The 17,171-nt window shown below is 31.4% G+C and overlaps 1 protein-coding gene across 1 annotated transcript in view; it reads right to left on the bottom strand.

Moving 5' to 3' along the window:
- The window catches only part of arhgap39 (Rho GTPase activating protein 39), a 51,365-nt gene that overhangs the window by 31,774 nt on the left and 2,420 nt on the right, over positions 1-17,171 (bottom strand). The window contains 1 exon segment of the mRNA XM_042746377.1: positions 156-542. Within this exon segment, the coding sequence (XP_042602311.1) occupies positions 156-542 (387 nt within the window).

The following is a 17,171-nucleotide window of genomic DNA, read 5'->3' as shown; positions in this document are numbered from 1 at the left end:
TCTCATTCTGACGGCACCCATTCACTGCAGAGCAAGTGATGCAATGCTACATTTCTCCAAATCTGATGAAGAAACGAACTCATCGTAATCTTTGATGGCCTGAGGGTGAGCACATTTTCAGCTAATGTTTATTTTTGGATCTGGGATGCGCTCACCTGTCTCCCTCCTCGGCGGTGGACGTCTTCTCCTCCTGCTCCTGTGATGATGTGGTGCTGACGGCGCTGCGGGCGGGGCTGCTGTCGGCGGAGGCACTGGTCGTGGTGGCGGTGGGCGGAGCCGTGTTGGTGTTCTGCTTGAGTGTCTGTAGTTTGGCGAGGGGGATGATGTCACAGCTGTGTGGGCGGTGCCAGACGGTGCTCTGGGTAGAAGCGTTGTAGTAGTAGAATCGGGACGTTTTGGAGTCGAAAAGCTCCCACCACTGATCCTGTCCGCTGCGCTTGATCTGTACGCCCGCCGGGGCGTCCCAAACACACTCGCCCGTCAGCAGGTTGGCGTACATGCGCTCCCGGGTGCGCGGCTCGATGATTTCCACCCATTCCAACCTAAACACACATGAAAACACACTTTACACTCAGTAGTGAATTAATGGATCACACAAAACCTGTCAAGAACAAATAAGTCTACTTTTCAAACAGTAATATTTTAAGAATTATGACATAATTATGACCTGAATTATGACATTGTTACTGTAATGCAAAAGAAAACAAAGGCCTAATTTTTTTTTAATAATATATAATTTTCTCATTACTATGTTTATATATATTTGTAATGAGAAAATATAATATATATTAAAATGTATTTAAATAATGTATATTATAATATTATATAAATTATTTTATTATTATTATTATTATATTTTATTAATGTAATATAATAATGAGAATCTAATGAAAATCATGATTTTTTATTTTTTATTTTTTTTCGAAGAAAATGAAGCGTACTTTTTGAGCAGTAATAATTTTAGAATTATGACCTTATTTTTACAGAAATGAAACTATTATTCCTTTGAAATTCTTGCTACTTGAAACATCTTACAGTATTGAGAGACGATCTAATGAAAATCACTCTAAACACATTTTTCCATAAAAAGTTGTGTAAAAAAAAAAAATAATAAATAAAAGATAAAAAGTATTTAATACATAAATATATAACAATAAACACATGTTCTCTCTTAAATTCCATAAATAAATAAATAAAAAGTGATTTTATGGTTCTTTATGCAAAAATAAAAAACATTATGCAAAATAAAAACAAATATTATTCAGGTTTTGGGGGAAATATGACTGACCTATGACTGATATGTTTTTGTGAGATGCCCTTCAGAAAGTCATGATGTCAGAGAGAGGATTACAGTCATATCTGGAGTCATCATGATTTCTCATATGAGTCACGTATTACTGTGTGTGTGTGTGTGTGTGTGTGTGTGTGTGTGTGTGTGTGTGATATACGACAAGCTGCAAAACTCCAACAGACAGAGAGAGATGCTCGTTTTAGAAGATCGTTGTGCAGTTGTTTACATTTTTCATTATTTATAAGCATAAATAAAAATCTTATGAAGCCTAAATATAAAAGCTAAAAAGATTTTAATATTTTCTGAATTTGGCAAAACATAGACATAGTTTCGCTGCTACAGGCTGCGTGTTTATCTGTGTTCAGACGTTATTTTCATTGATTATGCACATTATATGTGTGTGATAATCAGATCTGTTAATCCCACGGTAAATTTCCTCTGATCCCATAATCAGATCTAATCTGCTCTAATCCAGGATAACCTGATCGCTCAAATCCTGCTGAAAGCATTTTTGGGAAGCTGGTCAGAGGGGACGCTGGGTAATTTGATCCGTCTGGATCTTCCATCTGAATGTGCTGAAGCATATGATCGGATTGCACTCCTCAGGATTTCAATATGTTCAGCTAATGGATCTTCATAAACGTGTTATTCAGGAGGTGTATTCATAAGAGAAGTGCTGCAGACTCAATTTTATGGAGATCACGGTTACAATGCAATACTAGAGCACTGCTCACTGGCGAGTGTGTACTGTATAGTGCCTGCTAAAATTAAAAAAAAGGAAAAAAAATCATTTAAAGCCATTAGTTCAGTGAGTCGTCATCTTCCTAGTTTTTGAAAGAAATGTATACTTTTATTCAGCAAGGATGCATTAAATTGATCAAAAGAGACCAGAATATACATTTATAATGTTAAAAGATCTATATTTCAAATAAACGCTGATCTTTTGAACTTTTTATTTATCTGTGAATCCTGAAAGATAAAAATGTATCACAGTTTCCACAAAAATATTAACTGTTTTCAACATTGATAATAATCAGAAATGTTTCTTTAGCAGCAAATCATGATATTATTATGATTTCTGAAGATCATGTGACACTGAAGACTGGAGTAATGATGCTGAAAATACAGCTGCGCATCAAAGAAATAAATTACAGTTTAACAGAGATTCAAACAGTTATTTTAAATTGCAATAATATTTCAAAATTGTTACTGTATTTCTGATTAAATAAATGCAGCCTCTGTGAGCAGAAGAAACTTCTTTCATTAAAACATTAAAAAATCTTACATGCCCCAAACATTTGTAGTAGTATAAATATTGCTTTTTTGCATTTATTTATTTATTTAAATCTACTTTTACTTTTGCAACATTTGACAGTCTGAACAAATAATCAAGACAGCAGGATCATTATAGTTAACTAAAACTAAAATCATTTAAAATGTAAAAATATTTTGTTACTAGTAATAAAACAAAGTGAAATGAAACAACATATTAAAAACTCTTGATGTACCAAAATGACTAACACTGAAATAAAAACTAATAAATACTTGAAATGCAATTCCTGCTAATTTATTTTCTGGGTGAAAAAAAAAAAGTTTATGCTTAAAACAAGAACAGTTATCTGCCAACAAAGAAAAGAAAAAAAAATAGTTTCCTTTTTAATGATTAATATTATTTTTCTGACCCCACTGACAGATATCTGTTTGTGTTTTAATCATAAACTCATTTTGATACATTTTTCAGAAACATGTCTTCAGATCTTTCGGCTTCTCTCGATTACTGGAAAACAATACAAAAATACTGAGTAAGGAATGCATTTTTGACAGGAGTTTATTGTCTGGTAATGTTAGTACTGGTGTGATGACTGAGTCGAGCAGATGCACTGCTATTGATTGACAGGCTTTCTGCTGCAGTGCTGTTAACAGCCGCCATCTGCAGCAATTACTGACCAAAGACGCCCTTTACAAGGTGCCACTAATCATGCGGCTGGATTTAAAACTGTCGCTCAAAGCATTGCTGCAGGTGAAATCACAGAGACACTGACTAAAACACAACACCTACTATAACAGTGACAGAAAATGTGATTATTCAAATCAGATCGAGCACGCTTACATCAAAAGAGCACAGAAGTTCTGTTTTGCATCCTCAAAAATGACTCAAATGTATCCCTGAGACGGAAGGTCAAAGGTCAGTACAATCCTCTTGTCAGTCTATTAACCTCTCCATCTCTGCCCCTTACCTCTCTCACAGAGTCTCTATACAGAGATCTTCATCTGTCCTTCATCTCTACAGATAAACGAGAGCACAGGGATTTAATGTGATGAATGACGATGGGATTCGGCTGATAACACACAGATATAGAAAGAGATTGTTCAGCTGTTCATTTTATTATCCACCCAAGATGTAGGGGACTTTTTTATTGAGTAGAAGAGTGAAGAGGTTTTTAGCTAAAACCTTGGTCCTTGGTGATTCGTGAAGCTGAAGTCAACAGCTACCGGCACTTTGAGAGTCAAAAAACATATACACGTAAGACTAAATGTGACCCTGGAGCACAAAAGCAGTTTTGAGTCGCTGGGGTATATTTGTAGCAATAGCCAAAAATACATTGTATGAATCAAAATGATTTATTTTTCTTTTATGCCAAAAATCATTAGGATATTAAGTAAAGATCATGTTCCATGAAGATATTCTGTAAATTTCCTACCATATATATATCAAAACTTAATTTTTGATTAGTAATATGCATTGCTAAGAACTTCATTTGAACAACTTTAAAGATGATTTTCTCAGTATTTAGATTTTTTTCACCCTCAGATTCCAGATTTTCAAATAGTTGTATCTCAGACAAATATTGTCCTCCTAACAAACCATACACCAATGGAGAGATTATTTATTCAGCTTTCAGATGATGTATAAATCTCAGTTTTGAAAAATTTACCCTTATGACTTGTTTTGTCAGGGTCACAAATTAATACTCGGGGGTCCTGATGATATATTAAGATCTTGTGAAGTCTGTGCAACATTATTACCTGTAATCCAGAGCCTCAGACAAACATTCTGGAGTGATGTCCGAATGAATCATTCTTTTGAACCGATTCTTTTGGATCAGTTCACCTAATCGGACTGAAGCATCTGAATCAGTTCGTGGCTCGAGCAGCGCAGATCTACAAGTTACTCAATCAAAACTCACTTTCAGATACCTGACAGTCAGTCCGACTGGATATGAGCCGAAATAACAGCATATATGATTCAATGATGAATGAACTGACTCTGACCGAAGACCGACAAGCCAATGATATGCACATGTGTGAACCAAGAGCTTTAATGAAGGAGAGAAATGAACATTTTCATGGTTTCTCCTAGTTAAAACAGTGAGCTGATGAAGACTAGTTTATTCACTTTATATGCTTTAGACATGTTAAACATACATGTTATACATTATTATTGGGTGCTTCAATATATAATTGCATAAACATTATGCCATTTTATGATTATGTAAACGAACTAGTGAACCAAACCCGTTCATAGGCATATGACGTTATCAAATTTTCATGTTGCGATTAATTGCTAATGCTTTTATCACGGTATTGAAATTTAGTTGCAAAAAAAGTCTTGTCATAAAGTATAACAGGTTTAATAACCTTTTTCTTATAACACAAAGAATGGAACATTTACATACAATAAAGTAACACACAAAAAAGTACAAAGTAAAAATTCCACACAGATTAAAGAATTATAAAGACCAATATTTTACAATAAGATCTCATTAGTTAACCTTAATGCATTAACATTAATAATGAGCAATATTTGCTACAGAAGTTATTAATATTTGTTAAAAATACAACTGTTAGTTCATTAAAAAACAGTTGCAACTTTTGATTTTAACAACGTGTTATTTATTTATTTATGTTAACTAATGAATTAACTGATGTTAATTAATAGAGCGTTAATGTACTGTAAAGTGTGACCAAACAATAAAGAATCAAAACATTTTCAAACAATATCTAGAGCATGTTGTAATCCAGATTAAATTTAAAAAGTTTGAAAATAAATAAAAATGAACTGCATGAAAGAACCAGATCGGAATCGAACTGAATCGGATTGAAAAGGAATCATATTTCCTCGTTTGTCTGAGGCTCAGTTTGTTTAGTTTCTTGCACAGACGGATCGTTTCACTTCATAAGACCTCAATATATTGCTAGAAGCAACAGGTATTCATTTTTTATAACCTGATATGTGCTTTATTAACTCTCAAAGTGACGGCAGCCATTGACCTGCATTTTATAAAATCACCAACGACCAGCTAAAAATCTTCTTTAATGTTCTACGAAAGAAAAAAAGTAATCACATATGGCCTGAGGGTGAGGAAATGAACAGCAAATTTTCATTTCTGGGTGAACTGTCCCTTTAAAAGAGGGTAAATCGAACTGACTTGAGAATCGTAAATCATGACTTAAGAGGCTTGGAGCTCATGGTGAACCTTGAGAGGTTAATACAGCATCGCTGAAAAATCAATTCTCACACGTATGGATCTGAACTGACCGCTCACACGCTCGTGCTACAGACCGCTTCATAATGACAGGCACGTCTCAGCGCTGAAGCCATCTGCAGGGTTTTGGGTTTGTGTTGATGGAGGTGTTAAGCCAGAGATCAGAGGAAGAGACTGAGGAGTCCATCACAGCCGCTGCCGTGAAAGTCAATTAGCAGAACGGACACTGACATCTCATTTCAAACAGAATTAATGGAGCAATCGCTGTCCCAAACTCGCGCTGAAATCTAACGTGAAGGAAAATCTATTTATAGATCGGGATCAAAGACAGTCCAGTGAGGTCAGAGAAGAACTCGAGGAGAAAACAGATTACAAAATATGACCAAAACTCTTAAATAATCTGAAGAAAATTAAGAAAGCAGTTTAGAAGATGACAAACCTTCTGAAAATGACACATTAAAATATTAAAATAAATCAATATAATTTAAATAAATAAAAAAAAATATATATATCAAATTATATATATATTTAAAAACATATATATTCGATTTCAGAACTATTTAAAATTTGAAAAAGATGTTTTATAATGTAGTATTTTGTGCTTATTAATAAATAAATTAATGAAATAAAAATGTGCAAATTAATAAATTTGTATATGTATATATATATATGAAGTTTATTTGCAAAAACAGATAATTCCATTTTTGTTTTCAAAAAAAATGTTTTTTATTGTTATCATATTTTTATTGTGTTTTATTGTATTAGTTAGCTGTATTTTTTGTTTTTATTTTTACTTAATCAAAATAACCCAACTGCAGTTTGATTAAGATTAATTGGAACGCACAATGAAAAAAACATGATTTTTGAAAATTGTTAAAAAGTTATGCTTTTGCAAAGGAACTCTTCATATATATATATATATATATATATATATATATATATATATATATATATATATATATATATATAAACATTAACTACTAAATACAGACAGCCATATGTGGTTTGATTTAAATAACTCTATAACTATTACTGTATAACTATTATTATTAGTATTATTATGTTCTTTTTTTCTTGTGCATGTTTAAAAAAGTATATTTCCAAAAATGTGCATTTAAAAATATATATTTTAGGCCCAAACGGAGAAACCTGAGTCTCTCTCAGCTCTTCTCCACAGACACAGACATAATCTGACACCCGGAGCCACTGCTCATCATTCATCCTAATAAAAAAACCTCAAGCATCCTATACCCTTGATCTAACCGACTCAACATCAACAACACTACACCTATCCTGACGCTGAGAAACCTGGAGAAATCTGAAGGAGTCTAGATCTGTGTGTGAACTGACTGAATCTGAATTATACTGCACCTACAACACAAACACATTTAGAGCTTGAGCGTTATGGGATTGTCATCAGGACTCAAAGCGAAGCATCTGAAGCGTCTGAACAAGTTTATTATCCTATTATGAGCAGAGACTGAACCTAGTAATATAATATGCCTTAATATAGGCTATATTTAGTCAGAATTAATCCAAATGATTCAAAAACAGAAGTGCATTGGAAGTGCAATCAGGAGATTCTTAAATACTGAGCGAAATATAAGTCTGTCACTATTTTCAGAATATTAGAAAGATGCACTAAAGTAAGTGTGAATTAGTCACAGAGAGGCAGACTAATAGGCCAGTTTTTTTTTAAAAGATTTTTATTGTCTATTTAAAGAAAGTATTAAGTTCTGTAGAGAAACCGAACCTCACAGAGAAAATAGGCCAAACAGTGCTTGTGACAAAGAGGTTACAAAATACGTTTGAGATTATTTAATAATTTAAAAAAGATAAAGACGAGAAAAAAGGTGCTAAACCTTCTGAAAATGTTATTCAGCCACCTCAGATTGAATATTATGTGGGACTAAATATTACACTGACAAAAACTGGTGCAGGATTTACTTTGAAACAATTTTCACTAACGAATTAAATGTGAAGTTTTAAGTTTTAATCCTCTTTGCATTATTATATTAAGTCATTTTCTGTCGTCACATCTTTTTTATGATCTTTTATTTATATGTTATATAATACATTATAATATTTTATTTTTATATGTACTGTAAGTGAAAGGGTGAAATTGATGTGATATATACATATATATATAGTAAAAATAGTAAATATATATAATTGAAATAATTACCCTGTATTTGTATCACCTAATGCAAAAACCTACAGGGACCGGAAACTACAATAAAAACATGCATATAAAGTATAATGCATGCATAAAACATAAATGCATGGCTGTGTGTCAGAAGTATGAGTATCTGCAGACTAATGCAACACCAAGATGGAGAAATAACGTGAAATCAGAAGAGATGATAAAATGAAGCTCTCTGAGGACTTTCTGCTGTCACTCATGTGTGCGGTTGCTAAGGGCTGCAGGAGCGTCAGACTGCAGCAGACCACTGTGTGTGTGTGTGTGTGTGTGTGTGTGTGTGTGTGTGTGTGTGTGTGTGTTTAAAGTGAATCAGTAATCCCTCGGGGAGCAGATGCGGCGAGAAATAATTAACACGCACATTTCCAGAAAGTAACGGCGTCCGTCGGGCTGCGCTTCAAATCTCAGCGGACACATTGTTTAGGAGCGTAAAAGCGAAGTCATGAGAGGCTCGGCTGCTGTTCTCTGCTCACCTGCAGATGAACTGAATTTGCTGATGTCATCAGTGTCAACAGCAGGAAGTGGGCGCTAAAACACTTCCTAAAAACTAACATTATCCAGTAGTTTCAGAGGAGCGTTTTCATCTGTGCAACGAGCAAAAGAGGCTGACTTAGCAAAATGTCAGTCAGACAGACAGTAATTTGCAATAATGCAGACCTCAGTAAAATAATTTTCTTTATTTAAAAAAAAAAAAATGGCTGCACGATTTTGGGGAAAAATCTAATCAGCATTTTTCTAGTAAAAATTGTGATTGCGAAAAAAAAATCTAGATGTGCTGTGCTTGTTTATAGGGCTGCATAATTAATAAAAAATAACAATTTGGCCAAAAAACAACAACAATAATAATAATTATTATTATTAGTAGTAGTAGTTAAAAACATATACAAATTACTAAATAAAAACAAAATAAACTTTAAAAAAAAAAAAAAAAAAAAATTTGAGCATTTAACGAAAAATTCTTCTTATTAATATTATTATTTCTTAATTTATATATATATATATATATATATATATATATATATATATATATATATATATATAATATATATATATATATCTATATATATATATATATATATAATTACTAAATAAAAACAAAAGAAGAAATATTACTCTTGTAATATTTAACTTTAAAATAAAAATGTGAGTTTTAAAGAAAAAAATTATTATTATTATTATTATTAATAATAATAATAAATAGTATAAAAATCACTTAATAAAAAAAGAAGAAAAAATATTGCTCTTGTAAAATTCACTGTATAATTAGTATTTATGAACAATTATATTTTTTAGCACTGAATTAAAATATAAAATGTAAATTTAAAAATGGGTATTTAAGGAAATCTAACAATAATAATAATAATTGCATTTACATTACAACTGTACAATTATTAATATTTTTGGCTTAATTTCTTCATTTTCAAACATTAAACTTTTATAAATCTTTTCTTTTGTTGATAAACACTTCTCATTGCAAGTTTGTGAAGATTTATCGATCTGCTTTACCAAATTCACACTAAAGTGACTCAAACTCGCAGCACTTGCAGTTTGTGCAGCGTTTGCTGTGAACCGAGACGCTGAAAACATCGAATCATGAGCTGCTCGCGTGCAAATGAACACTTAAACACTCAGAGCATGTATTATTCAATTAAATCACAGACTTTGTGATTTGATAATCACATTAAGCCATATCATGATTTTGCTTTTCTTACAATTAATCATGCTGCACTAGTGTAACTGTATAACACTGCTGGACACAGACGTGCAGATAACGCAGAGTTAAACACTCATCTGCTGGACCGAAACAAATGTTTGCTTTGTCTGACTGCAAACGTGTCATTCGAGGCCTGGACATAGCTCCTGCTTTGAGCATCTGTGCAGAAAATACAACTGTCCAAATATGCATTTCGATCATATTTGGAGTGTCACTGCTGCTAAGAATATGAAATATTCACACACATGCACACAGTTGTTGTCTGATTGTTCACAGGACTCTTGGATTTCTATCTATCTATCTATCTATCTATCTATCTATCTATCTATCTATCTATCTATCTATCTATTATTTTTTAATTATTGTATGTATACATATTTGTGTATTTATTTACATACTTTTCTTAGTGTAAAGATAAATACACATACACTTATAAAGTATATATTAAATAGAAAAATCTGTACATATGAAAATGTAAAAAAAAAGAATATAATCAAAATATAATTCATATATTCTGTATGTGTATAATTATTTTATTAATTTTAGATTAATATTTTTTAGATAAATGTAACAACTTGTACACACATTTGAATAAAATAATTTAAAAGTAAATTAAAAATAATAATTGTATGTGTGTGTATACTGTGTATATATATAATTATTATCTTTATATTATATACACACACATATACATACATGAACAATGATTATTTTACTTATATATACATATTAACCAATATTAACCAAATATTTTGTTTTATATGTCTATATATACATTATCATTTAATTAAAAATAGTGCAGTCTGAAAAAAATCTTCTTTGTTGTGAATTTTAAGTACATTTAAATGTTAAAATGTTTCAGACATTTGTACCTTACTGTATGGATATATGTATTTGTAATACACTTTAATAACCACAAACGAGACATACACAACTTGCTGAAACTAAATGACACTATTTTGCACAAAATTCATAATTTAAAACTTCACAATTAATTTAATGGATCAGCTTCCATTTATTTGCAATGATATGTAATTAATGATCAAAAAGCACTTAAGTACATGATGTAATGTTAGGATGCTGCTTTTGAAGGACTCTGTTTGTGTTTCAGAGTTATGATGCCATCTGTGTTTCACTGCTCTATGAGCCGACTGGGTCCCTGTGACTCAGTTTACAGGCCGCAAATTTGGGCTATTTGGGTTTTTGGGTCAGTCTTATAGGTCAAGAACACAAGGTCTGCAGTCCTGCACACACACACACACACACACAGATTTCTTATGGTTCACTACATACAGTATTCCAAACATTCCAAGCATTGTAAAATAATTCCCCACAGACTCCCTGGAACCTTCTGTCATTCACATACACACACACACACACACACACACACACACACACACACACACAAGGCCCACTGAGACATTCACACCCTTCCCCCTGCTCATGGATTCACACATCTCAAACAAACCACCTGCTCCATTATTTCAAACACACACACACACACACACACACACACACACACACACACACACACCACATACCAAAATATGAAAAGAAATCCAACATTTTGAGTGATCTGACCTTGAAATGCATCTGAAAAGAGATGGAAGTGTCTGCGGTTAGGAGAAACATGAAGGTGTGTGTGTGTGTGTGTGTGTGTGTGTGTGTGTGTGTGTGTGTGTGTGTGTGTGTGTGTGTGTGTGTGTGTCCGTGTGTGTGTGTGTGTGTGTGTGTGTGTGTGTATGTGTGTGTCCGTGTGTGTGTCCGTGTGTGTGTTCGCTGAATGCAACACCGCCTTGATTGAGTCTCTTATTTCCATAAAATAATTCATTTCATAAGCGGCTGTTTGACTGAATCACGCTCTCTGAGCTTTCAGCTTCTCTAAATCGAGCTGATTATGTAGACACACACACACACACACACATGTCCTCACAAAGAAATGTTCATGTATTTTCGAAAAGTAAGCGCGCTGTGTAACTAGACGCTCTTGACACACAGATCCCAGCAGGAAACACCATCATGCTGCCTTTAAACCGTATTTTATTCAGGTTTTAATGCAGCTTTACATGCATTCATTGTGAAGGCAATCCCATAATGCATTGCGATGAGTATAATATGATTATCTGTAATACTGTGTTGTGCAAATCAATGCATCCAGTTGTATCAGTGTTGCTACTGTCAACTAAAACTATTAAAGAATGATTTTGGTAACTGAAATAAAGATTAAATAACATCAAATAGAGTAAAAATATTAACTAAAAAATTTTACTTTAAGATTAGAAATTTTGCATTGGCAGCTAATTGGATAAATATGTTTATGTTGAAGTACTCAAATTAATAAAACTGACATAGAAATAAAAAATCAATCAAAATAGAAATAAAAACCAAAAATGACAAAAAATCTGAATGTAAAATAAAATCTATAAAAAATTATAAATAGTGATAAAAAAAAAAGTACCAAAAAATCTTGTCTTGGCAACTACATGAGATAAGTATGTTTAAGCTGAAGAGAATTACAATTAATCAAACTGAAATAAAAAATTAGCTAAACAGAAATAAAAAATTACAAAAGCATGTTAAATTACTAAAACTAAAATGAAAATGAAAACTGAAAATGTTGAAAAAAAAAATCAACATTAAAATTAGATTAAATTAGAATTAACTGGCAACTAACTAAAATAAATGTTTAAGCTGAAGTACTAATATTACTAAAAACTGAAATAAAAAACTAAGCTAAATATAAATATTAAATGTATTTAATATAACATTAATATAATGTGAAAAAAAACATTGCAAAACTACTAAAACTTAAAACTAAAATTAAAAGGAATCCTGAAAATATACAAACATAAGTTATATTATTCAAAAATACTATAATAGCATATAAATACTACCAAACAATACTGAGTGTGACTGTGGTGTTTATTCATAGCTCATGTCTTTTACAGTACGTCTTTTGCACGCATTCAAAGACAAAACCGTTTGCTCACTAATTCCCATCAGCACTTAAATGAACACACACACACACACACTCAAGGTGGCTCCTAAAAATAGCAGCACGTCAGATGTGTGTGTGGGAGTGTGTGTGTGTGTGTGTGTGTGGGTTTGTGTGACCTCACTGTTAAGGCCGCTTCTATAAACATCAGAGCAATCCAGACAAAGGCTTCCCGGCAACAGTCTCCTAGCAACCGCAGCCTCTGCAATTCCATGACCCCCATATTCCACATCTGTAGATCAGCACACACACACACACACACACACACACACACACACACTGGTACTGTAATAAGGCCGGCCGTCTCGCGCTGGACTCACTGAGCCGCACACTGTCTCATTCTCTCTCCACTCGGCTCTTTCTCTGTCTGACGCTCTTTGCTTTTCTCCCATCACTGTCACGTCACGTCTACAGCGGCGCGAGTCCAACTATTGCACGCTCATCTGTGTGACAAGACTTTGAATGTAAGAGCTTGCAACTTTTTTTGCTTGAGGGGGAAACGCATGAAACGAGGCGACTGAATTGCTTCAGATTTGAGTTTCACATTTTCCAGAGCGCAGTGAAAACTATTTAACAGCCTCTTGAGGAAGAAGACGTGAAGACACTGAAGCAAATCAGCTGATGCAGAGCATAACATTATTTCATAAAATGCATCATTAGTTCAGTTGTTTTTTCCAAAACACTCTTTACTAAATGTGTAAAATAAAATATTATTAATAAATTATAAAATATTATTAATAAAAAATCTTTAAAAACTTAAACTTAAATTAAAATAATTAATGTTGAAGTACTAAAATTACTAAAACTAAAATTTAAATAAATTAAAGCTAAATAGAAATATAAAAAAGAGAATAAAAATTTTAAAACTTATTGTTTTGGATAATTGAAATAAAGCTAGAATACAATAAATATAAATATTATATTAAAAACTTAAACATAAATAAGTCAAAGTACTAAAATTACTAAAAGTAAAACGGAAATAAAAAATAAATTAAAGATAAATAAAAATGTATAAAAAAGAATAAAAATTAAAAAGCACATTGTTTTGAAATAAAATAAAATATTAGATGAAAAATAAAAAGCAAAATAGAAATATAAAAAAAAAGAATGAATATTAAAAAGTGCATTGTTTTGGGAATAAAGCTGAAATAAAATTTAAATATAAAGATTAGATGAAAAACCTACACTTATAATAAATTGAAGTACTAAAATTGCTCAAATTAAAATAAATACAAATTTAAACTAAATATAAATATAAAAAATGATAAAACATTATAAAAAAAGCATATTTTTTGTTAACTGAAATAAAGCTGGAAAATGATATAAAACAAAATGTTAAACAAATATTAAATTAAAAACGTAAACTTGTAATTAAGTGTAAGTTGAAATACTAAATCTCCACGTTTTTTAACTTGAGGGGGAAATGCATTAAATGAGAAGATTGAATTTGCTTAAAATTTGCGTTTCACATTTTCCGGAGCAGACAGAAAACTATTTAACAGCCTCTTTAGGGGAAGTAAAGATATTGAACCAAATCAAATGAGCCGTGTTCTAGGTTTACACTGCATTTTCCCTCTACTTTGTGCTAAAAATGCTATAATGCACAGCTTTTTTTCTGTACGGTGCACGTTATTTTATAAAATGCATCATTAGTCTGGTTGGTTTTACTGAATACGTACAATCTGGCAGCAGCGTCTGTCTGCTCATCTGCAATCTTTCTTGCTGCAATCTGCATATTTTGCATGAGTCATAATAATCAGACGGCTCGTTATCTGCTAATTTTCTATTTGAAGTCACTACAGCCTCCATATCGTCTGCCGGATCAAGAGCACATTAATTACTGACACTTGGACAGATTACATCACTGGTTTTTCTGCTGAGACCTCGCCTTCCTAAACTCCAGTCCCGCAGTTCAGACATCATGTTTGCCTCTATTAATACGATTAATAATTCATTCATGACTGGAGCGCATGCGGTCACTCTGTGGCTACTCTCACCACTTGACCGATAAATGGGTCAATTTCACGAAGAAATGCCAGGCTAATATTTCCCCCCATAAACAACAGAAAAGAAAAGAAAAACATATATTTGATTTAAAACACAATTTCCATTAAATTTTTTTGCATTGCAATTTGAATGTTATGCATATTCACTCTCAAAATGTATAATTCTGTAATGCAATAATAATAATAATAATAAAATACGAATTAACATTCTGTAATATTGTAATCATCTATAATAATGTAAAATAATCTTTTCTTTAACCACAATCTTTTAAATTTAAAACCAGTTTTAAGTCATTAAATTAAAGGCAAAAATTATGTAAACTTAAAAATATACAAAAAAATACATATTTTTCACATTTGATTTTGTTGCAGTACATTCATGAGAATTTGTGAGGGTTAATTCTATAGTATTATAAATCAAATTTTTATAATATTATATAATTTGTGAAGTTTTGTAGTAGAGAATAGTGCTTAATTTTCAATTTTCATTACTAAACTTCAAAAAAAAATCAAAAAATATAAATATATACACACACATTTAATATATATATATATATATATAATATATATATATATATATATATATATAAAATAATATTTATAACATGTTATTATTGCATCACATTAATGAGAATTTGCGTAGTTCAGAATGTGCTTATTTTTCATTAAGATTATATATATATGATTATTTTATTCTTATTATTATTAACATTATTATTATATTTAATACTGAATTACAGTAATGAGAATTTGTAGTCTGTAGTAATGAATGTGCTCAATTTTCATAAAAATAATATCACAAATTCGAATATATTTACACACATTTTTTTTTTCTTTTAATGTTGGGTGAAATATTTTCGGATCATTTCTCGACTGTTTTCTTGAGATTCAACAAAAAACCCATAAACTACAAAACTGCCTGAGTTAGTATATTGTTCTGTAATTCACGTACTTATTTTTCATTTAGTTTTATATCTCATATGCTAATCCATAATCCATGCATTACAGATGAGCATGTAAAGGGCCAGTCTATTTAAACATCATTAGAGTGATGGAGTGCCTTCATTTGACCTTGCAATAGCTGCAGCATTACGATGACCAGAATCATCTGTAAAATTACGCGTATTATCATCATTTTACAGTGACATGCTTGGGTAAACTACCACTTTATATTACGACAGCAGATAGTCATGCACTGAGATCATTTAACATCACCTGCATAATAATGAAAACCCAAACCGCTTCTGCAGCGCTGCTCAAACACACTGCATTATGGGTCGGTCAAGCATGTTTAGGAGGGCAGATCAATTGAAATGGCACTGTGTGACCGCCGCTGGCGACCCGATCACTACAACAGCGTTTCTGACATGCTGTGTAATGAAGTCATCAGGAACTCTGGGTCAATCAGCTCTTTCCTCAAATGTTTTTAAACAGAGCTTGGTTTTTGAGACAAATTTGTGCATCTTTACAGCTAGAGTTACGTAATAATTCATATCTGATTGCTGTTGCAATTTATGCATTTGCTTTCCAGTTTTTCTTGCAATATGCATTAAATGGATGCTCAATGTATAATGCAATGTTGTTCACGTTAACTAAAACTACAACTATTAAAAATTGTTTTTGTTCATTGAAATAGCCAAAAATTGAATAAAAAGCAGAATAAAATTAATGAAAATTAATACTAGAATGACATACACTTGCATTACAGTAATGAGAATTTGGAGGGTAAATATAATGAAAATAATGCAGATTCTGATCTGACTGGAGTTTCCTTTTTTGTGGAATATGCAATAAATTATGAATAAATATTAGATAAAAAAAAAAACTTAGAAATTAGAACATTTGAAATGTTGCTTTGGCGACTGAAATAAAAAAAGTTTAATTTGAAGTATTACTAAAACTGAAATAGCAATTAACTAAAGCTAAATAGAAATGTAAAAAATAATCAAATAAAAATGAGAGCATGGAATTAGTCCATTTTAAATAAAGCTGAAATAAAATACCAATATTAATATTAGATGCGAAAAACAAACACACAGGTTAAAGAATTAAAATTACTTGCATTAAAACTGAGAATTAACGCTAAATAGAAATTTAAAAAAAAAATCACAAAAGTGCACCGTTTTTGCTAACTGAAATTAAGCTGAAAAATAAAATACAAAATGTAAAAAAATATAAAATATACATATTAGATCAAATAAGTTAAGTACTAATAAATAAAGCTAAATCCAAATATTTAAAAAAAAATAAAAAAAAATGATGAAATTACTCAAATTAAAATTAAATTGAAAAATAAAAATAAAAATAAAAATTATATATATATATATATAAATATATAAAATATATTACAATATACTATACTATATGAACAGTAGTAAAATACAACACGAGAGACGGGTGTTTGTCAGAGTAGGACGAGAGCAGCACCTGTGCTCACGCTGTTTGAATGCCACGGCCACAACACAAGGACATTCACAC

The sequence above is a fragment of the Cyprinus carpio genome, chromosome B20 (genome assembly GCF_018340385.1).
Source record: "Cyprinus carpio isolate SPL01 chromosome B20, ASM1834038v1, whole genome shotgun sequence".
NCBI classification, from domain to species: domain Eukaryota; kingdom Metazoa; phylum Chordata; class Actinopteri; order Cypriniformes; family Cyprinidae; genus Cyprinus; species Cyprinus carpio.
The sequence above is the reverse complement of the archived record's forward strand: the minus strand, read 5'-3'. Positions and strand labels throughout refer to the sequence as shown.